This window comes from Somniosus microcephalus, chromosome 19 (assembly GCF_052327205.1).
Source record: "Somniosus microcephalus isolate GS21.2 chromosome 19, FLI_Smic_1.0, whole genome shotgun sequence".
NCBI lineage: Eukaryota > Metazoa > Chordata > Chondrichthyes > Squaliformes > Somniosidae > Somniosus > Somniosus microcephalus.
The window spans coordinates 6,212,087-6,239,652 of NC_141005.1; the positions used below are offsets into that span (position 1 = coordinate 6,212,087).

The following is a 27,566-nucleotide window of genomic DNA, read 5'->3' on the forward strand; positions in this document are numbered from 1 at the left end:
CCAGTAAACTGGGAACCTGGATTCATTGAAACATGTAAGATTCTGAAAGGTCACGACAGGGTAGGTGCTGAGAGATTGTTTCTCCTCGCTGGAGAGTCTGGAACCAGGGGTCACAGTCTCAGAATAAGGGGTCGGCCATTTAAGACTGAGATGAGGAGGGATTTCTTCACTGAGGGTGGTGACTCTTTGGAATTCTCTACCCCAGAGGGCTGTGGAGACTCAGTCATTGAGTATATTCAAGACAGAGATCGATAGATTTTTGGACTCCATGGGGATTGGGCGGGAAAGTGGAGATAAGGTCGAAGATCAGCCATGATCTTATTGAATGGCGGAGAAGACTCGAGGGGCCGAATGGCCGACTCCTGCTCCTAATTCTTATGTTCTTGTGACACGGTCATTTTCTTTTGTACAATTGCTGAACAGTGCAGGACGGACAGATTGGAAGATGTCCAATCACAAAGTGTTCCCTTCATTGAAGGTGCAACACTGGTGCCTGGCGTTATTGCTGAGGCCTCGGTGGTCTTTGAGGCGATGTCCACCATCGCTTATGTAGAGCCAGACATTCACAAGCAACTGCCGCATGTGCCAATTGGTGCCAGCCGTGGCTCAGTGGGCAGCACTCTCGCCTCTGAGTCAGAAGGTCGTGGGTTCAAGCCCCACTCCAGAGACTTGAGCACAAAAATCTAGTGCAGTACTGAGGGAGTGCTGCACTGTCGGAGGGGCAGTACTGAGGGAGCGCTGCACTGTCGGAGGGGCAGTACTGAGGGAGCGCTGCACTGTCGGAGGGGCAGTACTGAGGGAGCGCTGCACTGTCGGAGGGGCAGTACTGAGGGAGCGCTGCACTGTCGGAGGGGCAGTACTGAGGGAGCGCTGCACTGTCGGAGGGGCAGTACTGAGGGAGTGCTGCACTGTCGGAGGGGCAGTACTGAGGGAGCGCCGCACTGTCGGAGGGGCAGTACTGAGGGAGTGCTGCACTGTTGGAGGGGCAGTACTGAGGGAGCGCTGCACTGTCGGAGGGGCAGTACTGAGGGAGCGCTGCACTGTCGGAGGGGCAGTACTGAGGGAGCGCTGCATTGTCGGAGGGGCAGTACTGAGGGAGTGCTGCACTGTCGGCGAGGCAGTGCTGAGGGAGTGCTGCACTGCCGGCAAGGCAGTGCTGCACTGTTGGCGATGCCATCTTTCGATGAGACGTTAAACCGAGGCCCCGTCTGTTCTCTCAGGTGGACGTAAAAGATCCCATGGCACTATTTGAAGAAGAGCAGGGGGAGTTCTCCCCGGTGTCCTGGGGCCAATATTTATCCCTCAACCAACATCACTAAAACAGATGATCTGGTCATTATCACATTGCTGTTTGTGGGAGCTTGCTGTGTGCAAATTGGCTGCCGCGTTTCCTACATTACAACAGTGACTACACTTCAAAAATGCTTCATTGGCTGTAAAACGCTTTGGGACGTCCTGAGGTGGTAAAAGGCGATATATAAATGCAAGTCTTTTCTTTTCACTGTCCTCTGTTGAGCACCGTGGCAATTAGTGGCTGAATCATTTGTCCAGTAAACGTGAGACCCTGGATCCTTATCCCTGTGATGCTGGTTACGAGCTGAGGAATATCATTCTCGTGAAATTTTATTTCAATCCATTTCAGTGTTTCAGTGCTGTGTTAGCCCCACAGTTTTAAAGCATTTGATGTTTCAGCCCATAACGTTGCAATGTTTCATTTTATGGCGCCCAGTTTTGTTTGTGTTCCCTGAGCAGCAGTAACGCACGCAAGGAAGGTGTGTGGATCTCGCTCGGGCCAGTCTCTCAACTCTTTGTCCAAATTAGATTCATTATATTTTTTATGGAGCTTTAACAGACATCTGGCTGGATGAGCGTCGACTTTTCCAATGGGAAGGGTGCCAGGTTTCTGTCAGTTTATAGAAGGGTAGGAGAGGAAGATCGAAACATCTGTTTGGACAAAGACCATTTCGAAGGAACGCCCATTCCCTCAGCAGAATGTTTGTTTATACTCGAGGCCGTGCTGGTGCTCACGTGGATTTTACCGTGCGTTGGACAATGATTCCACAGGAACCTTTCAGATGGGCTTCGGAGACGTGGGCCTGGGCATTGGATTGTGCAGCCCCTCCCTCCCGATCTTCAGGCGATAACTGGGCATGGAAGGGTCCAGTGTGGCGTGCGGGACTCATTCCGGACTGGCGCTGCGCCGCCCGCCATATTGGTTTAGGGCGCATGCAGGAAGCCTGCCTGAAACTGACACCGGGCTGGTGGCAAATCGAGGGCCGAGCGCCTGCTTCAGGCCCCTTTCTGATATTGGAGCGCGACCGTTCTCTCTGGCACAGTGCAGACGAACCGGCCGTCTTTAAAGGGACGGCGGGAGGCTGCTGCCAAGACTAGGGCCCCGATGTTGACGGTCCGTCTTCTCTAAGCGCCTGCGTCCTGAATCCGCGCAGCGGTGGACCAGCTTCATCCTTAACGCTGAACCCATAAATCTGATGGCGTTGAGATCTGATTTTTTTTGGGGTCTTTGTCTGCACTGACTGATTTACTGAGCAGGCTGGTTCTCTCAGTGGGAACATGCTGTATTCTATAAAACTCCGAATAGTTAATCGTCCCAGGGGCATCGCTCTGATAAAGGTTAGCATTTAACATTCTGTCATTTGTGTTGCTTTTGGCTGCAGGCACTGAGCATGTGTGGGGTGGGTTTCAATGTTCTCCAGACAATTCTTGTGTCGAAGTTCAATCACTGAACGGTTTGCATGTTCACAAAGCAAATGTGGAATCATGGAAAAAGACAGACTCGCATTTCTATCTCGCCTTTCACCACCTCAGGACGTCCCAAAGCGCTTTACAGCCAATTAAGTACTTTTTGAGGTGTAGTCACTGTTGTAATGTGGGAAACGCGGCAGCCAATTTGTGCACAGCAAGCTCCCACAAACAGCAATGTGATAAATGATCAGATAATCTGTTTTAGTGATGTTGGTTGAGGGATAAATATTGGCCCAGGACACCGGGGAGAACTACCCCTGCTCTTCGAAATAGCGCCGTGGGATCTTTTATGTCCACCTGAGAGAGCAGACGGGGCCTCGGTATAACATCTCTTCTGAAAGACGGCACATCCGACAGTGCAGCGCTCCCTCGGTACTACCCCTCCGACAGTGCGGCGCTCCCTCAGTACTGTCCCTCCGACAGTCCGGTGCTCCCTCAGTACTGACCCTCCGACAGTGCTGCACTCCCTCAGTACTGACCCTCCAACAGTGCTGCACTCCCTCAGTACTGACCCTCCGACAGTGCTGCACTCCCTCAGTACTGACCCTCCGACAGTGCTGCACTCACTCAGTACTGCCCCTCCGACAGTGCTGCACTCCCTCAGTACTGTCCCTCCGACAGTGCTGCACTCCCTCAGTACTGACCCTCCGACAGTGCTGCACTCACTCAGTACTGCCCCTCCGACAGTGCTGCACTCCCTCAGTACTGTCCCTCCGACAGTGCAGCGCTCCCTCAGTACTGACCCTCCGACAGTGCGGCGCTCCCTCAGTACTGTCCCTCCGACAGTGCTGCACTCCCTCAGTACTGACCCTCCGACAGTGCTGCACTCCCTCAGTACTGACCCTCCGACAGTGCTGCACCCCCTCAGTACTGACCCTCCGACAGTGCTGCACTCCCTCAGTACTGCCCCTCCGACAGTGCTGCACTCACTCAGTACAGACCCTCCGACAGTGCTGCACTCACTCAGTACTGCCCCTCCGACAGTGCGGCGCTCCCTCAGTACTGACCCTCCGACAGTGCTGCGCTCACTCAGTACTGCCCCTCCGACAGTGCGGCGCTCCCTCAGTACTGCCCCTCCGACAGTGCTGCACTCCCTCAGTACTGACCCTCCGACATTGCTGCACTCCCTCAGTACTGCCCCTCCGACAGTGCGGCGCTCCCTCAGTACTGCCCCTCCGACAGTGCGGCGTTCCCTCTGTCCTGCACTGGAGTGTCAGCCTGGATTTTATGCACAAGTCTCTGGAGTGAAACGGAATGTTAGTATTTGATTAAAGTTCTTCGCTCACATCCACATAACTACACAACAGCTGCAAAAATGTTTCCACTTGTGGGGGAGACCAGAACTAGGGGCCATCAATATAAGATAGTCACTAATAAATCCAATAGGAAATTCAGGAGAAACTTCTTTACCCAGAGAGTGGTGAGAATGTGGAACTCGCTACCACAGGGAGTGGTTGAGGCGAAGAGCAGAGATGCATTTAAGGGGAAGCTGGATAAACACATGAGGGAGAAAGGAATAGAAGGATATATTGATAGGGTGAGATGAAGAGGGGTGGGAGGAGGCTCGTGTGGGGCAGAAACACCGGCACGGGCCAGTTGGGCCGAATGACCTTTACATAGGATATACGGCACAAACAGGCCATTCGACCCAACCAGTCCATGCCGGTGTTTATGCTCCACTCGAGCCTCCTCCCGTCTTTCCTCCTCTAACTCTATCAGCGTAACCCTCTATTCCTTTCTCCCCCTCATGTGTTTGTCCAGCCTCCCTTTAAATGTATCTATTATTCGCCTCAACCACTCCCTGTGGGAGCGAGTCCCACATTCTCACCGCTCTCTGGGGAAAGAAGTTTCTCCTGAATTCCCGATTGGTTTCTTGGTGACTATCTTATATTGATGGTCTCTAGTTTTGCTCTTCCCCACAAGTGGAAACATTCTCTCTCTATCCACTCTATCAAAACCTTTCATGATTTTAAAGACCTCTATTAGGTCACCCCTCAGCCTCCTTTCAAGAGAAAAGAGACCCAGCCTGTTCATCCTTTCCTGATATATATACCCTCTCATTTCTGGTATCATCCTTGTAAATCTTCTCTGCACCCTCTCCAGTGCCTCTATATCCTATTTATAATTTCAGATCATAACCCCGGCCCCTATCTTTTTTAAAATCCTAACTCTGTCTTCTGTTCTTCTCTCCCACAGGGCAGCTGTCTTTCATTCTGCCAGCGCAATTTACACTTCATCTAGAGCCATCCTTTGTTTCTTAACCTGTCCCATTACCATCTCCTCTCGCCTTGAATATCTCTTAATGTCTCTTCACTTCTTCCACCTTCCAGCCTATCACAGGCCTTCCCTTTTGTTCTTTCCTCCACTCCCCCATTTCCCAGCCCCTACATTTGCTTAAAAACCTGTTCCATTTCCTGCTTTTTTCCAGTTCTGACGAAAGGTCATCGACCTGAAACGTTAACTCTGTTTCTCTCTTCACAGATGCTGCCTGACCTGCTCAGTTTCTCCAGCATTTTCTGTTTTTATATAAGAGTAAAGACATCTTACTGCAATTATATAGGGCCCTGGTGAGACCACACTTGGAGTATTGTGTACAGTTTTGGTCTCCTTACCTAAGGAAGGATATACTTGCCACAGAGGGAGTGCAACGAAGGTTCACCAGACTGATTCCTGGGATGGGGGGATTGTCCTATGAGGAGAGATTGAGTAGACTAGGCCTATATTCTCTAGAGTTTAGAAGAATGAGAGGTGATCTCACTGAAACATATAAAATTCTTACAGGGTTTGACAGGGTAGATGCAGGGAGGATGTTTCCCCTGGCTGGGGAGTCTAGAACCAGGGGTCACAGTCTCAGAATAAGGGGTCGGCCATTTAGGACTGAGATTTGGAGAAATTTCTTCACTCAGAGGGTGGTGAATCTTTGGAATTCTCTACCCCAGAGGGCTGTGGAGGCTCAGTCGTTGAGTATATTCAAGACAGAGAGCGATAGATTTTTGAATATTAAGGGAGTCAAAGGATATGGGGATAGTGCAGGAAAGTGGAGATGAGATAGAAGATCAGCCATGATCTCATTGCATGGCGGAGCAGGCTCGAGGGGCTGAATGGCCGACTCCTGCTCCTAATTCTTATGTTGTGTTCTTGATTTGGAATCAGCGAGTTACACTTGCTGCCTGGTGCGTGTTCTTTGAAACAGATCCTGTGACACAGAGAGACTTTAATAAAAAAACGACTATAAAAGCAGAACTCCCCAGACGCAGACTGCAACGTACTGAGAGCTTCGTAATGAGCAAAAAACACTTGGCTGAGGGATTCGCTTTGAGGATCACACCATTAATTCCTCCTAGGACTGTTATACATTTAAAAGCCTCAATCCTCTTCCTGAGATCCTCCTCCAAGGATATCAAGGCCTTGAAGAGAGTGTAGAGCAGATTCACTGGTCTTCTGTTATCATAGAATCATGCAGCACAGAAGGAGGCCATTTGGCCCATCGTGCCTGTGCCAGCTCTTTGAAAGATTCTCTCCAATTAATCCCACTCCCCTGCTCTTTCCCCAGAGCCCTACAAACTTTTCCTTTTGGAGTATTTATCCAATTCCCTTTTGAAAGTTACTATTGAATCTGCTTCCACCGCCCTTTCAGGCAGCACGTTCCAGATCACAACAACTCGCTGTGTAAAAAAAGTTCTCCTCTCCCCTCTGGTTCTTTTGCCAATTGCCTTCAATCTGTGTCCTCTGGTTACCGACCCTCCTGCCACTGGAAACAGTTTCTCCCGATCTACTCGATCAAAACCCTTCATGATTTTGAACACCTCAATCAAATCCCTTAACCATCTGTGCTCCTAAGGAGGACAACCCCAGCTACTCTAGTGTAGAAATGGGAAATATATTTACTGTATCACACTGTAGGATTGCATCAGAATGATCTCAATCAAGTAACACGGGCTGGTATAGACATCTAGTGGCAGAGGCTGGTATAGACGGTATATTCCCTCAGAGCAGTGGGAGGATTCTCAGGCTCATTAACTGAGAGGCCGTGGTGGGAACACTCCGTGCATGACGGGACCATCTTTACCCCAGCCGATTGGGGGAGGGGGGGAGGTTTTTAAGGTTCCCACGCCCCATACGATGGGGGAGGAGGGTTCACCCACCGGCAGTGAGGATCTCCCTGGATGTCAACCCGGAATTCCGAGCTGGAGCTCCGGTCTCCACTCCCTGGGACTGTCCGGAGTGGATGTCTCACTGATCACATCACAAATACAAAGTCAAACTTTCTGAACAAACTTTTAACTTTCTAAACAACAACAGCTTGTATTTATATAGCACCTTAAATAAAAGTAAAACGTCCCAAGGCGCTTCACAGGGGTGATTATCAGACAAAATTTGACATTGAGCAACATGAGATATTAGGACAGGTGAGGGAGGTTTTAAGGAGAGTCTTAACGGAGGAGAGAGAGGCGGAGAGGTTTAGGGAGGGAATTCCAGAGCTTGGGGCCCAGGCAGCTGAAGGCACGGCCGCCAATGGTGGAGCGATGGAAATCAGGGGATGCCCAAGAGGCCAGAATTGGAGGAGCGCTGAGATCTCGGAGGGTTGTGGGGCTGGATGAGGATACAGAGATAGGGAAAACAAGGATGAGAATTTTAAATTCAAGGCTTTTTGAGAATTTTAAATTCGAGGCTTTTTGATTATTTAAGAACAGGTGAAATGTGATAAACTTGCAGACAGTGATGAGCAGCTGTGGTCAAACAGGGAGCCGAGATTCTGCTGTGACCCCCCCCCCCCCCTCCCCCCAGGAAAGTGTGACGTGATACATTTTGGAAGGAAGAATGAGAAGAGGCAATATAAACTGAATGGTACAGTCCTAAAGGGGTGCATAAACAGAGAGACCTGGGGTATATGTGCACAAATCGTTGAAGGTGGCAGGGCAGGTTGCGAAGGCTGTTAAAAAAATCATACAGGATCCTGGGCTTCATAAACAGAGGCACAGAGTACAAAAGCATGGCAGTTATGTTAAACCTTTATAAAACACTGGTTAGGCCTCAGCTGGAGTATTGTGTCCAATTCTGGGCACCGCACTTTAGGAAGGATGTCAAGGCCTTGGAGAGGGTGCGGAGGAGATTTACTAGAATGGTCCCAGGGATGAGGGGCTTCAGTTCTGTGGAGAGACTGGAGAAGCTGGGATTGTTCTCCTTAGCGCAGAGAAAGCTAAGGGGAGATTTAATAGAGGTGTTCAAAATCATGAGTGGTTTTTGATGGAGTAAATAGGGAGAAACTGTTGAGTCTGTGTGTCCGAGATATGCTTATTCTAAATCACTGGACACAGACAACAAGAATAACTTAAACAGGTCTTTACTAATCGAAGGTCAGGGCTGAACTGCTTAGCAAATTACTACACAGAGTTTATATACCGGTGTGGTCACCACCGGTACTACAATATACAGTAGCCAAGAGAAAGTAGTCCATCTCTTAAGGTAGTCTCTTAAGGTGGTACAGGTTACATACACCACAATTCCTCCCTTTTTTAGCTTAACAGTGTACATCCCAATTTAAACATAACATGGATAACATATATACAACTTCATGCAAAACTGTTCAAAGATTCAGTCTCTGAGGAGGCCTCCTGATTGGAGTTGGATAACGCCTTTCAGGGGTCTCTGATTCTCGTTTCTGGGGTGACTCATCTAGTTGATCTCTTATGGATTGGACATCAGGTACATTGGCGTCTGAGGTAGATGCTTCAGGTTCACTAACTTCTTCCACTGGTGTCCCTGTCGTAGTCATGGGTTCGACCCTTGTTCTCGATTCTACAAGTTGGTCAGCATGACGTCGTATTACGTTTTCACCAATATCCACCGTGTACATCAGGGGTCCTTGTCTGGCACGAATTGTTCCAGATTGCCATTTCTCATTCTTATAGTCCCGGGCTAACACTGGTTGTCCTATTTCGAAACTCCGAGTGGTCTTGTTATTTATATGCTGGAACTGTTTGTTTTCGACTTCCCTCCGCACATTTGGTTTTAACAAGTCCAACCTGGACCGCAACCTCCTGTTATAGAACATCATGGCAGGGCTTTGATTTGTCACTGCATGAGTGGCGTTTCGATATGCCATTAGGAAATTGTCCACCTTGTGTTGTAGTGGAATCTGGTCTTCGCTCATGGCCTTTATCGCCTTTTTGAACGTTTGTACAAATCTCTCGGCCAACCCATTTGTAGCCGGATGATATGGGGCAGAGGTATAATGTTTCACCCCATTCTTCTTCATGAATTTCTGGAATTCTTCTGACACGAACTGCGGTCCGTTGTCTGAACATAATTGTTCTGGCAATCCATTTCTTGCGAATATCGTTCTTAGAACTGCGATCGTCTTTTCCGAGGTAGTGATCGCCATCTTAATCACTTCTGGCCATTTAGAATGTGCGTCTACCGCAATTAAAAACATGGAGTCCATGAATGGACCTGCGAAGTCAATGTGTACACGTTGCCATGGGGTTGAAGGCCATTCCCATGGATGCAGCGGTGCAATTGGAGGTGCATTTTGAACTTTTTGGCACCCTGAGCAGCTTTTAGTCAGATCCTCTATTTGTTGGTCGATACCTGGCCACCACACATAAGCCCTAGCAAGGCTTTTCATCTTGACTCCCCCCAGATGACCTTCATGCAGTTCCTTTAGAACTCTCTCCCTTAATTTAGGAGGAATAATCACCCTTGTTCCATACATCAATGTTCCTTGACAGACGGACAGCTGTTCTCGTCTGGCTGAGAATGCCGGTAACAGTGGTTCACCATGAGCTGGCCATCCCTTCACTGTCAATTCGTAGACCCGAGACAGTGTCGGGTCGTTCCTGGTTTCTCTCTCAATACTTGCATTGGTGACTGGTAAACATTCGATGATGGTCGAGTGAAATAGCTCAACAGGGTCAACTGTCGGTGCCTCTTCCGCTGTAGGTAGTGGCAGGCACGACAGCCCATCAGCATTACCATGTTGCTTTGTACCTTTGAATTCGATCTGATATTGATGTGCCCCTAGGAAAAGGGACCATCTCTGGAGCCTCTGCGCTGTCATCACCGAAACACCCTTCTTAGGGTTAAAAATGGAAACCAACGGCTGGTGGTCTGTCAGCAGCGTAAACTTTTGCCCTTGCAGGTAATGATTCAATTTTTTTACTCCCCACACAAGGCTGAGAGCCTCCCTATCTATCTGAGCATAGTTGCGCTCAGTGGAGGTCAATGATCTGGATGCGAACGCGACTGGTCTTTCCAAGCCATTTGGCAACTTATGTGAGAGCACTGCCCCAATACCATATGGAGAAGCATCACAAGCTAAACGAATAGGCAGCGTTGGGTTAAAGTGAGCCAACACTTCCTTAGAGGTGATCAATGCCTTGCTTTTGTGAAAGGCCCGCTTACAGTCCTCGCTCCACTTCCATGGCACTCCCTTCTGCAAAAGAGCGTTCAGCGGGTGTAGCACCGTGGATAAATTTGGCAGGAACTTATGGTAATAGTTAATCAACCCTAGGAACGACCTCAACTGGGATATATTTTCCGGAGCGGGAGCCTTCACAACTGCTTCGATCTTGTCAGGTGACTTGTGAAGCCCCTCCTGGTCAATGACGTGACCACAGTACGAGATTTGCTTCTGAAAGAACTCACATTTCTGGCGATTAACTCGAAGTCCATATTCTTTCAATCTGATGAGCACCTGTTCCAAATTTGCAAGGTGTTCCTCATCATCATCTCCTTTAATCAGAATGTCGTCCAGGTAGCATTGTGTGCCTGGAATTCCCTGTAATACCTGCTCCATGGCCCTTTGCCAAATCGCTGGAGCCGATGCCACTCCAAAAACCAGTCTATTATACCGAAATAAGCCCTTATGCGTGTTGATCGTGAGATACTGGCGTGACGCTTCATCAACTTCCATCTGTAAGTACGCCTGCGCCAGGTCTATCTTGGTGAAGTGTTTCCCGCCAGACAACGAAGCAAAGATATCCTCCATCCGTGGAAGCGGATATTGTACCGTGTGAAGCACCGGATTAACAGTGATCTTGAAATTGCCACAGATGCGAACCTTCCCCGGTTCCCCCGGCTTGTTACTCGATGAACGCTTCATGACGGGAACAATGGGTGTAGCCCATTCACTCCAGTCCACCTTTGACAGTACTCCGGAACGTTCTAGTCCCTCCAGCTCAGCTTCCACAGCAGGTCGTATCGCATAAGGTACCGGTCTAGCTTTGAAAAATTTCGGGTTTGCATGTTCTTCAACCTTGATGTTTGCCGTAATTCCTTTCAGTGTTCCCAGTCCCTTCTGGAACACCTCTTTAGCATCGTCCAATATTCTGGACAGTCGTTTAGGTTTGACATCGTCCTTTTTACCGGAATCTACAGTTAGTGCTTTTAAGGAATGCCAGTCCATATTTATTCTCCTGATCCATTCCCGTCCCAGTAGTGGTGGACCTCCCTCAGGTAACACATATAAGTCCATTCCTCGGCTTTCTTTACCCTTGTGGACCACCTTTACCTTTATCTTTCCGATGGTATACTCTTTGCCCCGTGTATGTTTTCAATACAATCTCTGTATCCCTTAGGGGAATGTGTGGAAATAACCTTTTGTAATCTTGCTTATTCATGACCGTCAATGCCGATCCAGTGTCCAATTCCATCTTCACTTGGACTCCTGCTATCTGATATGTGACCCAGATAGTTTGGTGGTCTGCTGTGTTACCCACATTATGTATTCTTAGACAACCCAGTTCCTTACTGCTGGAGTCTGAATCCGTCTTCTGTTCATCCAAACTGTTCTCTGTCACCTTGTGTACCTTTTTGCACTTTTCCTGCGGTGACTTTTTGTTGCTGGTCTTCTTTCCTGACCGGCATACTTTAGCTATGTGACCTAGCCTGTCACATTTTCTGCATTCCTGATTTTTGAACCAACACTGGTTCTGATCATGCGTTGTCCTTCCGCAACGATAACACTTTACTGCACCCAATGCCATTCGATTGGTGCTGAGTTCCGATGACCTTAGCTGCATTTCCGTAGTGCCTCTTGCTGCGGCCTCGTGCGATGCTGCAATGGTGACAGCTTTCTCAAGCGTAAGGTCCTTTTCCTCTAGCAGTCGCTTTTGAGTTCCTTCTTTTAGTAATCCACACACGAATTTATCTCTCAGAGCGTCTGCTAGTCCTGTACCAAACTGACAGTACTTTGATAGCTTGCGCAGTTCAATTAAGAATTCAGCGTTGCTTTCCTCTTTCAGCTGCGTTCTTCTGTAAAATTTAAATCGTTCCGCTATCAGCAGCAGCGTGGGGTTTAAATGTTCTTGCAGGATAGTAACAATATTCGCGAAAGTCTGATCCGCCGGTTTATCTGGTATTACAAGGTGCCTCAATAACCTGTACGTCTTCGCACCCATTGAGTTTAATAAGGTTATTGCTTTCTTATCATCTGGTACCTCATTTGCTGTACAATAAACTCCAATGTGTTCTACATACGCGGCCCAATCTTCAACATCGCTATCAAAAGCAGTGATGTTTACCGTGTTTAGGCATCCTTGAGAGTTTCTTTAAATATTTTATTTTCCCAAAATGGCGGCTTCCCGCGCTTGTCTTCTTCCCCCGCCTACTAAAATGGCGGCTTCCCGCGCTTGGCGGCTTTTCCCGCGCTTGTCTTCTTCCCCCGCCGACTACAATGGCGGCTTCCCACGCTGGTCTTCTTACCCCGCTGGCTACAATGGCGATTACCGCGCTGTTGCCGTTCTCGCCTCCCAGCGGTTCTTAATTTCCCCGACGCTGCTTTTGTTCCCCCCCCCCCCGCGGTTCTCGTGGGCATTAACGCTTCCCTTGTTGCTGCGCCTCTCAGCCCCGATTGCAGCCCGGCCCTTTACACCGGCTGCGGTCGAGTTCTCCGCGGTTCTCGTGGCATTAACGCTGCCCTTGTCGCTGCGCCTCTCGGCCCCGATTGCAGCCCAGCCCTTTACACCGGCTGCGGTCGAGTTCTTCGCCCTTTTTCCTCCGGTTTCCCTCCCCTTCTCCACTGACAACGCGGCCGACTTTCTGCCCGTGTCGCTAGATTGGCTTACCCACCACTGTGGTAGAAGGATGATCACTGCCTGTCGCTGATGGAGGACTTCGTGGTCAGTAATTTCAACCCGGGTTCTCGATGCCTCCTGTGCGATGGTGCTCAGCAGGATGATGAGGGCGGATGCCTCTTCTCGACGCCCGTTCTGAGGACGAAGCTGCCTTGGATGCAAAACTGCCGCAGGGTAAGATCGGACTCGTCGCCACTGTTGAGTCTGAGTTTCCCAGATATGCTTATTCTAAATCACTGGACACAGACAACAAGAATAACTTAAACAGGTCTTTACTAATCGAAGGTCAGGGCTGAACTGCTTAGCAAATTACTACACAGAGTTTATATACCGGTGTGGTCACCACCGGTACTACAATATACAGTAGCCAAGAGAAAGTAGTCCATCTCTTAAGGTAGTCTCTTAAGGTGGTACAGGTTACATACACCACAGAAACTGTTTCCAGTGGCAGGAGGGTCGGTAACCAGAGGACACGGAGTGAAGGGAATTGACAAAAGAACCAGAGAGAGATGAGGAAACATTTTTTTCTGCAGCGAGTTGCTGTGATCTGGAATGCGCTGCCTGAAAGGGCGGTGGAAGCAGATTCAATAGTAACTTTCAAAAGGGAATGGGATAAATACTTGAAGGGAAAAATTTGCAGGGATCTGGGGAAAGAGCAGGGGGGAGTGGGACTAATTGGAGAGAATCTTTCAAAGAGCCGGCACAGGCAGGATGGGCCGAATGGCCTCCTCCTGTGCTGTGAAATTCAATGCTTCTCTGATTCTAGTTAAAGGAGCTGCCAAGGGTGATTGCAATGACTCGCTGTATTTTTTCACCAGTCAAAAAGAACACATCTGTTTTCTATTCTCCCCCTCTCTGTCAGATTAGCTGCTGTTGGCCAGGCAGAGCGGGGTCAGACCGTTCCGATTCACCTCAACAGTCCGGAGTAGGGAAGAGAAATAAAATTAACCAACATTCCCTGTTCCTGGACACTCACCAGTGAGACCTGCTAGAACGTGTGTGTGTGCAGACTGGGTGAGAGCAGCACTGGACTCCCCCCACCGCCACCCCCCCCCCCCCCCCCCCCCCCCAACCGTGGTCTGATCGCCTTCCAGCACTCGCAGCCTGCACTCTAACACACCAATGACCACTGAGGTTAAAGTGCAAGAGCACTGTTAGTGCTGTGATCCCACAGTCCATCACAAGCTAATTACAGACAGGGAGAGAAATCAGAATTATATAGAATGTACAGCACAGAAACAGGCCATTCGGCCCATCACGTCCGTGCCAGTGTTTATGCTCCACACGAGCCTCCTCCCGCCCCATCTTCATCTCAATCTATCTCCATATCCTTCTATTCCTTTCTCTCTCATGTGCTTATCGAGCTTCCCCTTAAATGTATCGATACTATTCGCCTCAACCACTCCCTGTGGCAGCGAGTTCCACATTCTCACCACTCTCTGGGTAAAGAAGTTTCTCCTGAATTCCCTATTGGATTTATTAGTGACTATCTTATATTTACAGCCCCTAGTTCTGGTCTCCCCCACAAGTGGAAACCTCTTCTCTACGTTTACCCTATCGAACCCCATCATAATCATACAGCCCTCGATCAGGTCGCCCCTCGGCCTTCTCTTTTCTAGAGAAAAGAGCCCCGGCCTGTTCAGCCTTTCCTGATGGTTCTAACTTCTCAGTTCTGGTATCGTTCTAGTAAATCTTCCTTGCACCTTCTCCAGTGCCCCTGTATCCTCCTTGTATTACGAGGACCAGGCCCATGCTCCTTACTCCAAGTGTTGTCTAACCAAGGTTCAATACAAGTTTAACATAACCTCAGAAAGTGCTGGAAACACTCAGCAAGTCCGGCATTATCTGTGGAGCGAGAAACAGAGTTAATGTTTCAGGTCGAAGATCTTTCATCTTCCGGTTCTGACGAAGGGTCATCGACCTGAAACGTTAACTCTGTTTCTCCCTCCACAGATGCTGCCTGACCTGCTGAGTATTTCCAGCACTTTCCCCCTCTACATTTCCGACTTGCAGCATCCGCAGTATTTTGCTTCTGTTTAACACAATTTCTCTGCATTTAGAACATAAGAACATAAGAACATAAGAAATAGGAGCAGGAGTAGGCCAATCGGCCCCTCGAGCCTGCTCCGCCATTCAATAATATCATGGCTGATCTGATCCTAACCGCCAATCTACTATCACAGAACCATCTCCTGAATCTAACAGAATTAGACATACGAAATAGGAGCAGGATCAGGCTACACGGCCCCTGGGCCCGCTCCACTACCCACAGGGCCATGACCGATCCGAACTTAGACTCATGTCCAAATTCCTGCCCGCTCCCCATAACCCCTAATTCCCTTTACTTCTAGGAAACTGTCTATTTCTGTTTTAAATTTATGTAATGATGTAGCTTCTACAGCTTTTTGGGGCAGCATATTCCATGGACCTACCACCCTCTGAGTGAAGTAGTTCCTCCTCCTCTCAGTTTTGAAAGAGCAGCCCCTTATTCTAAGACTATGCCCCCTAGTTCTAGTTTCACCCATCATCGGGAACATCTTCCCTGCATCCACCCGATCCAACCCCTTCACAATCTTATATGTTTCAATAAGATCGCCTCTCATTCTTCTGAACTCCAATGAGTAGAGTCCCAATCTACTCAACCTCTCCTCATATGTCCATCCCCTCATCCACGGGATTAACCGAGTGAACCTTCTTTGTACTGACTCGAGAGCAAGTATGTCTTTTCTTAAGTATGGACACCAAAACTGTACGCAGTATTCCAGGTGCGGTCTCACCAATACCTTGTACAACTGAAGCAATACCTCCCTATTTTTATATTCTATCCCCCTAGCAATGAAAGCCAACATTCCATTGGCCTTCTTAATCACTTGCTGCACCTGCATACTAACCTTTTGAGTTTCGTGCACCAGGACCCCCAGATCCCTTTGTACTTCAGTACTTTCCAGTTTCTTGCCATTAAGATAATAACTTGCTCTACGATTTTTCCTGCCAAAGTGCATAACCTCACACTTTCCAGTATTGTATTCCATCTGCCAACTCTCTGCCCACTTACTTAGCCTGTCTATGTCCCCTTGCAGGTTTTTTATGTCCTCCTCACTCACTACTTTCCCTCCCATCTTAGTATCATCTGCAAACTTTAATATGTTACACTCAGTCCCCTCCTCCAAATCGTTAATATAGATTGTAAAGAGTTGGGGACCCAGCACCGACCCCTGCGGAACACCACTAGTTACTGATTGCCAGTCTAAGAATGAACCATTTATCCCAACTCTCTGCCTTCTGTTAGATAGCCAATCCTCTATCCATGCCAGAATATTACCCCCAATCCTGTGATTTTTTTATCTTAAGCAATAATCTTTTGTGTGGCACCTTGTCAAATGCCTTTTGGAAGTCTAAATACACTACGTCCACTGGTTCCCCTTTATCCACCCTATATGTTACTTCCTCAAAGAACTCCAGCAAATTTGTCAAACATGACTTCCCCTTCATAAAACCATGCTGACTTTGTCCTATTAAATTATGATTATCTAAATGTCCTGTTACTGTCTCCTTAATAATGGACTCCAAAATTTTACCTACCACAGATGTTAGGCTAACCGGTCTATAGTTTCCAGCCTTCTGTCTACTGCCCTTTTTAAATAAGGGTGTTACATTAGCAGTTTTCCAGTCTGCCGGGACCTTTGCCGAGTCCAGGGAGTTTTGGAAAATTATTACCAATGCATCCACAATCCCTACCACCACTTCCCTGAAGACCCGAGGATGTAAGCCATCCGGTCCAGGTGATTTATCTGCCTTGAGTCCCATTATTTTACCGAGTAACACTTCCTTAGTGATTTTGATCGTGTTTAGCTCCTCCCCCCCCATAGCCCCCTGTTTGTCCAGTGTTGGGATATTCTTAGTGTCCTCTACTGTAAAGACTGATACAAAATATTCATTCAGTGTTTTTGCCATCTCCATATTTCCCACCATTAATTTCCCGGTCTCATCCTCTAAGGGACCAACATTTACTTTAGCCACCCTTTTTCTTTTTATATAACTATAAAAACTCTTACTATCTGTTTTTATATTTTTTGTTAATTTACTTTCATAATCTATCTTCCCTTTCTTAATTAATCTTTTTGTTATCTTTTGCTGTCTTTTAAAGTTTTCCCAATCCTCTATCCTCCCACTAGATTTGGCTACCTTTATATGCCCTTGTTTTTAGTCGAATACTATCCTTAATTTCTTTACTTAGCCACGGATGGCTGTCTTTTCTTTTACACCTTTTTCTTCTCAGTGGAATATATATTTTTTGGAAGTTGTAAAATAACTCCTTGAATGTACACCACTGATCATGTATCGTCTTACCCTTTAATCTATTTTCCCAATCCACTCTACTCAATTCCGCTCTCATACCTTCATAGTCTCCTTTATTCAAGCTTAGCACGCTTGTTTGAGATCCAACCTTTTCACCCTCTAATTGAATATGGAATTCAACCATGTTATGGTCACTCATTCCAAGGGGATCCTTTACTAGGACATTTTTAATTAATCCTGTCTCGTTACACAGGACCAAATCTAAGGTTGCTTGCCCCCTGGTCAGTTCAGTTACATACTGCTCAAGAAACCCATCCCTAATACACTCAATGAACTCATCCTCAAGGCAGCCCTGCCCAATTTGATTTGTCCAATTAATATGATAGTTAAAATCCCCCATAATTATAGATGTTCCCTTATTACAAGCCTCAACTATTTCCTGATTGATACTCCGTCCAACAGAGTTGCAACTGTTCGGAGGCCTATAGACTACGCCCACTAGTGTTTTTTTCCCCTTATTATTCCTTATCTCCACCGAAACTGTTTCATTATCCTGATCTTTTGACCCAATATCATTTCTCTGTATTACAGTGATTCCTTCCTTTATTAACATAGCCACCCCACCTCCCCTTCCTTCCTGCCTGTCCTTCCTGATCGTTAAATAACCTGGTATGTTTAATTCCCAGGCATTGTCACCCTGCAGCCATGTTTCTGTAATGGCCACAAGATCATACCCATATGTAGTTATTTGTGCCATTAACTCATCTATTTTGTTACGAATGCTACGTGCATTCAGATAGAGAACTTTCAAATATGTTTTGTGACACTTAGTTCCTGCTTTTGCCCTTTTTATTACTTTACCTTTTACTCCATACCTTCTGCCCCTTCCTGACACGCTCTGGTTTTTAATTTCCCCACTGCTACCTAAGTCTATGACCTTCTCTGTTGTCATTTTTATTATTTGCTCTCTAGGAGCCTCCCCCCCCACTAGTTAGTTTAAAGCCCTCTCTACAGCCCTAGTTATATGATCTGCCAGGACTCTAGCCCCAGCACTGGCCAAGTGAAGCCCGTCCCAACGGAACAGCTCCCTCCTGCCCCAGTACTGGTGCCAGTGTCCCAGGAAGCAAAACCCATTTCTCCCACACCAGTCTTTGAGCCACGCATTTAACTCTCTAATTTTATTTGTCCTAGCCAAATTTGCTCGTGGTTCAGGTAATAATCCAGAGATTATTACCCTTGAGGTTCTGTCTTTTAATTTGACCCCTAGCTGCTCATACTCCTTTAACAGAACCGGCTTCCTAGTCCTATCTATGTCGTTTGTACCAACATGGACCACGACAACTGGATCCACCCCCTCCCACTGCAAGTTTCTTTCCAGCCCAGAGGAGATGTCCTTAACCCTGGCACCGGGTAGGCAACACAGCCTACGGGACTCTCGCTCTCGGCTGCAGAGAACTCTATCTATCCCCCTAATAATACTATCCCCTACCACTACACCATTTCTATTTACTCCCCCCTCTTGAATGGCCCCCCATTCCACGGTGCTGTGGCCAGGTTGCTCATCCTCCCTGCAGTCCCTGCTCCCGTCCCCACAGGGAGTAAGAACCTCAAACCTGTTGGACAAGAGCAAGGGCTGCGGCTCCTCCAACACTACCTCCTGGATCCCCGTACCTGCCTCACTTGTAGTCACACCGTCCTGTCCCTGACCATGGGCTACATCTGAATTAATTAACTTCATAGGTGTGACCATCTCCTGAAACACAGAGTCCAGGAAATTCTCCCCCTCCCTGATGTGTCGCAGTGTCTGAAGCTCAGACTCCAGCTCATCAACACGGAGCTGGAGTTCCTGTAGCAGCAGACACTTGTCACAGACGTAATCACCGTGAGCGTCAATGGGGTTCACCGGCTCCCACATCTCGCAACAGTAACACATCACCTGCTCCATTCTATGTAATTAATTAAAATTTTTATTGTTAGTTATGGACACCCTCTGCCCGATTTTAGATGCTAGTATCCCCTTTAATTAATTGGATTTAAATTAAATCAATTCCTCTAATTACACCAGTTAAATGGTTTACCAACAGTCACTCTGCTCCAGAAAGGCCTTATTAACTGCAACCCACAGAGTTAAAGTTTGAAAAGAGCACCTAACACCCCACTTACCCTAACTCTCACTTACCCAAACTCAGAGCACTCTCTGCTGACCTCGCACTCAGTGCTTGCTCGCTCAATGCTATCGCTCTAGAAGTGAACCCCAGCGTTTGGCTTGCTTTTTATTTCATGGCTTTGTTTAACCTGCATCGCTACTTTTAGCGATCTGCGTATCTGTACCCCGAATAAGAACAATAGTTTGGAAGAATTCTGTCGGGTTCTGGTTAACATTTAGAATTCATTTTATTAAAGGCAGCTTGTGTCCTGTAGAATTGAATATCAGTGGACTTCTGTGAGGAGAGGATGTTATTTCAGTAACTCCACTTGCAAGTAGCATTCCTGCGAGGCATGTCCACTGTGGTTGATGATTGGATGCGTGTGCATCTGTGTGTTTAATAGATAAATGTTATCCTTGAGAATCTCCTGCAGAGAATACTTTGTGTTGAAACCCTTGACTGAAATTGAGTTCTGTTTTCGATCATGTGTTTTGCTTGAACAATTTTTAAAAAAATTAAAAAATTTTTAGGTCTCTTTTCATTAAAATAATAATACAGTGCTCATCACGTTGGGTATATTCAGAGCTGGGAAATGGAGCAGTTTCTATTTCAGGGACCTATATTTAACATCAAACACTTCACCTCTCTCCTGACCGCATTCCTTGCTGCAGATGAAATTTGAGGCAGAGAAGTGCGAAGTGATGCATTTTAGTCGGGAGAATGAGGAGAGGCGTTATAAACTAAATGGTACAATTTTAAATGGGGTGCAGGAACAGAGACTCTTTGGGGGGGTGGGGGGGGGGGTGGTGGTGGGGGGGGGGGTCAGTGTTCCCGGTAAGCTGCACGGCCGCCCAGCGCCCCCGGTAAGCTGCACGGCCGCCCAGCGCCCCCGGTAAGCTGCACGGCCGCCCAGCGCCCCCGGGAAGCTGCACGGCCGCCCAGCGCCCCCGGTAAGCTGCACGGCCGCCCAGCGCCCCCGGTAAGCTGCACGGCCGCCCAGCGCCCCCGGTAAGCTGCACGGCCGCCCAGCGCCCCCGGTAAGCTGCACGGCCGCCCAGCGCCCCCGGTAAGCTGCACGGCCGCCCAGCGCCCCCGGTAAGCTGCACGGCCGCCCAGCGCCCCCGGTAAGCTGCACGGCCGCCCAGCGCTCTGGAGGTCCCGCGCAAGCTGCTCAGCGGCTTTTAAATGGAAAAACCGCGAATTCATGTAAATTTGAATGGACTGCGCAGCTCGTTAAAGGGACCGCGCGCCCCAAACAAACGTTAGAGGGAACATTGTTGGGATGCACAAATCATTGAAGGTGGCAGGACAAGTGGAGAAGGCTGTTAAAAGGCATGCGGGATCCTTGGCTTTATTAACAGAGGCACAGAGTACAAAAGCAAGGAAGTTATGCTGAACCTTCATAAAACACTGGTTAGAACCCAGCTGCAGTATTGTGTCTAATTCTGGGCACCGCACTTTCGGAAGGATGTTGAGGCCCTTGGAGAGGGTGCGGAGGAGATTTGCTAGAATGGTTCCAGGGATGAGGGACTTCAGTTATGTGGAGAGACTGGAGAAGCTGGGATTGTTCTCCTTAGAGCAGAGAAGGTTATGGGGAGTGTTCAAAATTATGAGGGGTTTTGATGGAGTAAATAAGGAGAAACTGTTTCCAGTGCCAGAAGGATCGGTAACCAGAGGACACAGATTTAAGGTAATTGGCAAAATAACCAGAGGGGAGATGAGGAGAATTTTTTTTTAAACAGCGAGTTGTTGTGATCTGGAATGCGCTGCCTGAAAGGGCGGTGGAAGCAGATTCAATAGTAACTTTCAAAAGGGAATTGGAGAAATACTTGAAGTGGGAAAAATTTGCAGGGCTCTGGGGAAAGGGTAAGGGGAGTGGGACTAATTGGAGAGAATCTTTCAAAGAGCTGGCACAGGCACGATGGGCCGAATGGCCTCCTTCTGTGCTGTCTCATTCTATGATGCGTATCGGGGAGGACTTTTCCCATCTCCCTGCACCAACCTCTGCAGCCTGCCTGAGTGGGATTGCTAATAACTACTGCATGCCAGTGGATCAAAGGCTTCAATTCTGGGGACAGGTTGCATAAACTTGGCTTGTATTGCCTCCGGTGTAGAAGATTAAGGGGTGATCTGATCGCGGTGTTTAAGATGATTAAAGGAGTTGATCGGGTCGATAGAGAGAAACTATTTCCTCTGGTGGGGGGAGTCCAGAACAAGGGGGCAGAACCTTAAAATTAGAGCCAGGCCGTTCAGGGGTGATGTCAGGAAGCACTTCTTCACACAAAGGGTTAGTGGAAATCTGGAACTCTCTCCCCCAAAAAGCTGTTGAGGCTGGGGGGGGTCAATTGAAGCTTTCAAGACTGAGATTGATAGATTTTTGTTAGGTAAGGGTATTAAGGGATACGGAACCAAGGCAGGTAAATGGAGATAAGATAGAGATCAGCCATGATCTGATTGAATGGCGGAGCAGGCTCGAGGGGCTGAATGGGTCTCTTCCTGTGTAACGGGCTCTAGTGGCTGAATGGCCTCCTCCTGTTCCTATGAGTGAGTTGGCACATTGCTCACATTTCCACTGGTTAAATTGCATTGTTTGCTGAATCCTGTTTTGTTCACTCGTTCTTCGACTGCGAGGGACTGGTTGGATGACCGCCCCCTGGGGGCTCCATTGGGTAAATGCAGTGCCTGGTGTGTGACTGAGCTCCACAGACCAGCAAGGTCTCGGGTTTCCCGCAGGGGGCGCTATGACTTATGAACATACGAAAGTGATGGGCAGGAAAAGGCCAGCTGGCCCATCCAGCCTGCCCCACACACCGCGCGGGCTGGAGCATCGCGACTAGATTCTTCCCACCCACCCTGAGCCATGTCATCTCCCGGGAGAGGCAGAAAAACCCAGGGCCAATGCTGAAGCAAATGGTCAAGAATTGCCCGCTGTTGGAAAATGCTTTCTTTTGGCATCAGGTGGGGGGACGGGATTAAGATTGGCGGTGATGCATCTCCGTCAAGTAACTGTTGGACATCCTGGAGAGATGTGTGTTGGACATCTTGGGGAGTCGAGGGTTAAAAGTCGAGCAACTTTATATCTTGAAGCAAGAGGCTCTCCAATGTAAGCAGGATGACTGAAGTGTGGTGAGGAGAAAGCATGGCTCGTCTTCTGAGTTGTAAAGTGTTTGTGTAAGGAAATAAGTGTTAGTGATAAAGTGTAGCTCTTGGATAATAAACGAAAGCGGCTGGTAAAGATTTTACCTCCAAGGGTTTAGGGACTGTTACAGTCGGGGAGTCTTGTTCAGGAGAAGTAGTTTGGAAGTAAAAAATTACCAGTGTTTACATGAATATTCTGTTTTCAAAGGGTTTGGGAATAGATACGTCATGCAGTCTTATCTATGATATATTATTTATTTATATGGTGTATAAAGGAGCATGTTTTTCAGCAGTATGCCAGTGTGCTCGAAAGATCCAGAAACCGAAAAGTCAATCTGTGTACAGTTAAAGTTCATCTGTACTGTGCATCAATAAAGTCTGTTCCATATATTCCACTATGAAGAATCGTAGAATGGTTACAGCACAGAAGGAGGCCATTCGGCCCGTCGAGCCTGTGCCGTCTCTCTGTAAGAGCACTTCAGCTAGTCCCACTCTCCCGCCCTTACCCCGTAGCCATGCAAAAAAATTTTCCTTCAGATACTTATCCAACTCCCTTTGGAAAGCCACGATTGAGCCTGTCTCCACCACCCACTCAGGCAGTGCATTCCAGATCCTAACCACTCACTGCGTAAAAAAGTTTTTTCTTACATCGACTTTGGTTCTTCTGCCCATCACTTTAAATCTGTGTCCTCTGGTTCTCGACCCTTCCGCCAATGGGAACAGTTTCTCTCTGTCCAGACCCCTCATGATTTTGAACCCCTCAATCAAATCTCCCCTTAACCTTCTCTGCTCCAAGGAGAACAACCCCAGCTTCTCCAGTCTCTCCACGTAACTCCAGTCCCTCATCCCTGGAACCATTCTCGTAAATCTTTTCTGCACCCTCTCTAAAGCCTTCACATCCTTCCTAAAGTGCGGTGCCCAGAATTGGACATAATACTCCAGTTGAGGCCAGTATTTTATACAGGTTCATTATAATTTCCTTGCTTTTGTACTCTATACTCCTATTTATGAAGCCCAGGACCCCGTAAGCCTTTTTAACTGCTTTCTCAACCTGCCCTGCCACCTTCAACGATTTGTGCACACGTACCCCCAGGTCTCCCTGTTCGTGCACCCACTTCAGGATTGTACCCTTTAGTTTATATTGCCTCTCCTTGTTCTTCCCACCAGAATGTATCACTTCACACTTTTCTGCATTAAATTTCATCTGCCATGTGTCCGCCCATTTCACCAGCCTGTCTATGTCTTCCTGAAGTCAATCACTCTCCTCCTCACTGTTCACTATACCTCCACGTTTTGTCATCTGCAGATTTTGAAATTATGCCCTGTACACCCAGGTCCAAGTCATTAATATATATCAAGAAAAGCAGTGGTCCTAGAACCGACCCCTGGGTAACACCACTGTATACCTTCCTCCAGTCCCGAAAACAACCGTTCACCACTACTCTCTGTTCCCTGTCACTTAGCCAATTCCGTATCCATGCTGCCACTGTCCCTTTTATTCCATGGGCTTCAACTTTGCTGGCAAGCCTATTATGTGGCACTTTGTCGAACGCCTTTTGGAAGAGTCTCGTGCTTATTCGAAACGTGTGGTTGTGGAACCAGAGTCGGAAGGAGTTTGACTGCTAACAATCACCAAATTCGCAAGTAGATCATTTCGGCAAGATGTAGGAAGCTTGCTCGTAGCACGAGACTGCACTCCAGGAAGAGCGCTGGGAGGAGAGGCTTGTTTTGTGTATCCGTGTACTGACGTGTCATTTTCTCAGGAATGTCGGCCGTAACCTGCGCCTTGTTTCCTCTGCTCAGAATCAGCGACGCCGCGCTCCACAAGGACCACAAGATCACGGTGACGAGCTGCATCATCTCGTTGAGAATCGAACCTCCTCCATCGCTTTCTCACAACCTGTCGGGCTTCCCACTCACCACCATCAGCCTGACCCACGTGCTGGTAAGATGTTAAGCAGAGCAAGGCTTGCACAACCGACCGGCAGTGAAACAATGAGCGGAATGCAGGGAAAAGAATTTGGGAGCCTTTCTGCCTTCTCTCTTTTGAGTATTCATGGTAAATCCTCTTTCACACAAGGTTTACTGGAGCCCCAGGGTTGTAAATTAGCGGATGACATGTTATGGAAATGTTTAAATGTTATAAAAACAAAGTGCGACTGGTTGATATGCCGTGGCAGGCGGCCTGTTCCTGTCTTGCTCATAATTGCTTTTCCAAAGTTACTGCAGGCGGCTGCACTCTGAACGGTCATGGGGAAGCTGAAGTGACGGGGTTAATCCCGAGCTCGCGGTGGGGAGCGTGGGCTGGAGAATCCAGGCCCCCCCTTTACCTTTTTCCATTCTCTGAGGACTTTGTGGTTTACGCATTGGTTGTGTGGGATCGAGGAATTGGCCCGAAGAATCACAGGTGGCTTTCCAATGTAGGGGTTGCCAATTCTCCTCCAGGATTGGCCAGGAGTCTCCAGGAATTAAAGATTAATCCCCTGGACACTGCTGGGAGCAAAAACCCTGGAGAGAAATCATCGGCTGCATTACAACAACTTGTATTTATACAGTGCCTTTAACGTAGTAAAATGTCCCAGGGTGCTTCACGAGCGATTATCAAACAAAAAATTGACACTGAGCCACATAAGGAGATATTAGGACAGGCGACCAAACGCTTGGTCAAAGAGGTCGGTTTTAAGCAGCGTCTTAAAGGAGGAGAGAGAGGTGGAGAGGTTTAGGGAGGGAATTCCAGAGTTTAGGGCCCAGGCAGCTGAAGGCACGGCCGCCAATGGCTGAGCGATTAAAATCAAGGATCCTCAAGAGGGCAGAATTAGAGGAGCGCAGAGATCTCGGAGGGGTTGTGGGGCTGAAGGAGATTACAGAGATAGGGAGGGGCGAGCCCATGGAGGGATTTGAAATCAAAGATGAGAATTTTAAAATCAAGGTGTTGCATAACTGGGAGCCAATGTAGGTCAGTGAGTACAGGGGTGATGGGTGGACGGGACTTGGTGCGAGTTAGGACACGGGCAGCCGAGTTTTGATGACCTCAAGCTTACGTAGAATGTGGGAGGCCAGCCAGGAGTGCGTTGGAATAGTCAAGTCTAGAGGAAACAAAGGCATGGGTGAGGGTTTCAGCAGCGGATGAGCTGAGGCAAGGGCGGAGAGGGGCGATGTTAGGGAGGTGGAAATAGGCGGTCTGAGTTAAAAAATAAGGGGGAAAAATTCAGTTGTTTGCGCCTCCCGTTAGCGCCTTAAGGGGGCGCCAAGCAACTAGCGCCCGGGCGCGGCGATATTTGCACCGCTCGCGAAATTAACTAGACATTTTGCGGCGGCGCTAAACACTACCGCCACGATCTCCTGCGCCGGCAGATCGTGCCGTCAGTCGAGTGCGCAACGCCCCGGTAGCGCCCTGGACCAGATATTGAGTGGCGCCCCCTGCCTTACCGCCTGCCGCTAGCAACGACAGGTTGAGGGGAGTGTTATGCTGTCAGAAAGGGACTGGGGGAGCGCTATTTAAAGGCGGCCGCTTCCTGCCTTTTTTTGTTGGTGACATTTTTGCACCACGCATTCTGAGAGAGAGAGAGAGAGACTTCTGGAGAGATTCAACGCTGTGTGAAGGAGTTTTGGGTACTGAGCAGCACTTTGCAGGTTTATTTTGATTTGCTCTTCCTTGCTTCGCCAGCGCTCTGAGGTAGCGCCTCGCTCCTCGGCCTTTGCGCCTTAAGACAGGTGTGTAGCGCCTGATTTAGCGCTCCAATCACCTCCAGGGGCGATAGAAGCCAAGTTTGCCGTCTGAGGCGATAATTAGCGCCAGGCGCTAAACTTTGTGCATGGCCGATAATGGCATCCCAAATGGCGCGATACTGAATTTTTCTCCCTAAATGTCTCAATAAAAAAGTCTTCATTTTCTTTAAACACTTTTGTTTATTAGTGATACAAGTATGAGGTGGCTGTTTGACGGGGCGGGGCGGGAGGGGTCAGGGGTGAACCCTCCAGGAATAAGTCCAACCAGAGTTGGCAACTCTTATTCCAAAGGCATCGGACCGTCCTCCAGATCGAAGCCAGGAGCGGCGTCTGGCGATATCGGCGGGCAAAAGGCCAAACCAATTCTGGCCGCTGGTTTTGTGCCTGGTACCTGAGGACATGAAAGGCGTTGTAACAATGCAAGTTCTGTCGTTCAATGTAGCAGCGTACTCTGGGCTGTTCTCCAGTTAATGTCCGGAGTTTTGTTTTGAAGCTGTTGGTCAGCTTTTGGAGGATTTGAAGGTTGGCTGAGTGGGGAACACGATGTGAAGGCGTGTCCTGTCCTACCAGGCCAGCGTACGGCAGGGTGAAGGTTGGCAGCGAGTTACTCGGCACTTAACTTACCGGAGAAAAAAAAAATGGTGCTGCGCTTGCATCTGGTGTTTGTGCTGACGTCGGTCTGGTTTAGCTCGTTACTGTTTTATGAAGTGTGAAATAAATTTTGGCTTTATTTGTGTTAGCTTTAAATATCTTTCGTCTTGTTTTCATTAGTCATCCCATTTTAATTAGGCCAAGTTATCACAAGGGGTAATTTCATGACTTAATGCTCCCAGCGCACGGTCTCGCACACTCCAATCCCTCGACGCTCTCCCAGTGGGCAAGGCCGTGCAGTGGGGTCATGAACTCGATACTTACCCTTCACGCACACACAGGGCACATAATTAACTTGGGACAGTGCGATTATCTTTCCACTCGCGAGCTTGTGGAACTTAGCGGGACTTGAGCGACCTGTAAATCCGTTATCCCTCTCCCTGGGTAACTCGCTAAGGTTCCTGCTCTTTTTTGTAAGGTTTTTCGAATCATGGAGCGCTGGGGAAAGTTAGATCCATATTCCTTCCAGTTAGGATCGGTTTTGGCCAGTTAACAGTTTCATCGAGTATATATTGGAAGTTAAAGTAAAAATAAAGACTTGCATTTCTCCAGCACCTTTCACAACCTCAGGACGCCCTAAAGTGCTTTACACTCAATGAAGTACTTTTGAAGTGTAGTCACTGTTGTAATGTGGGAAACGTGGCAGCCAATTTGTGCACAGCAAGCTCCCACAAACAGCAATGTGATAATGGCCAGATAATCTGTTTTAGTGATGTTGGTTGAGGGATAAATTTTGGCCCCAGGACCCGGGGGAGAATTCTCC

At 48.2% G+C, this 27,566-nt stretch overlaps 1 protein-coding gene across 2 annotated transcripts in view; it reads left to right on the forward strand.

Moving 5' to 3' along the window:
• adgrd1 (adhesion G protein-coupled receptor D1) overlaps nt 1-27,566 on the forward strand; it is a 349,877-nt gene that overhangs the window by 75,213 nt on the left and 247,098 nt on the right. For both annotated transcript variants that reach the window (XM_086011896.1, XM_086011897.1), the window contains one exon: nt 24,227-24,368. In XM_086011896.1, coding sequence (XP_085868022.1) covers nt 24,227-24,368 — 142 coding nt within the window. The remainder of the gene's footprint in view (nt 1-24,226; nt 24,369-27,566) is intronic.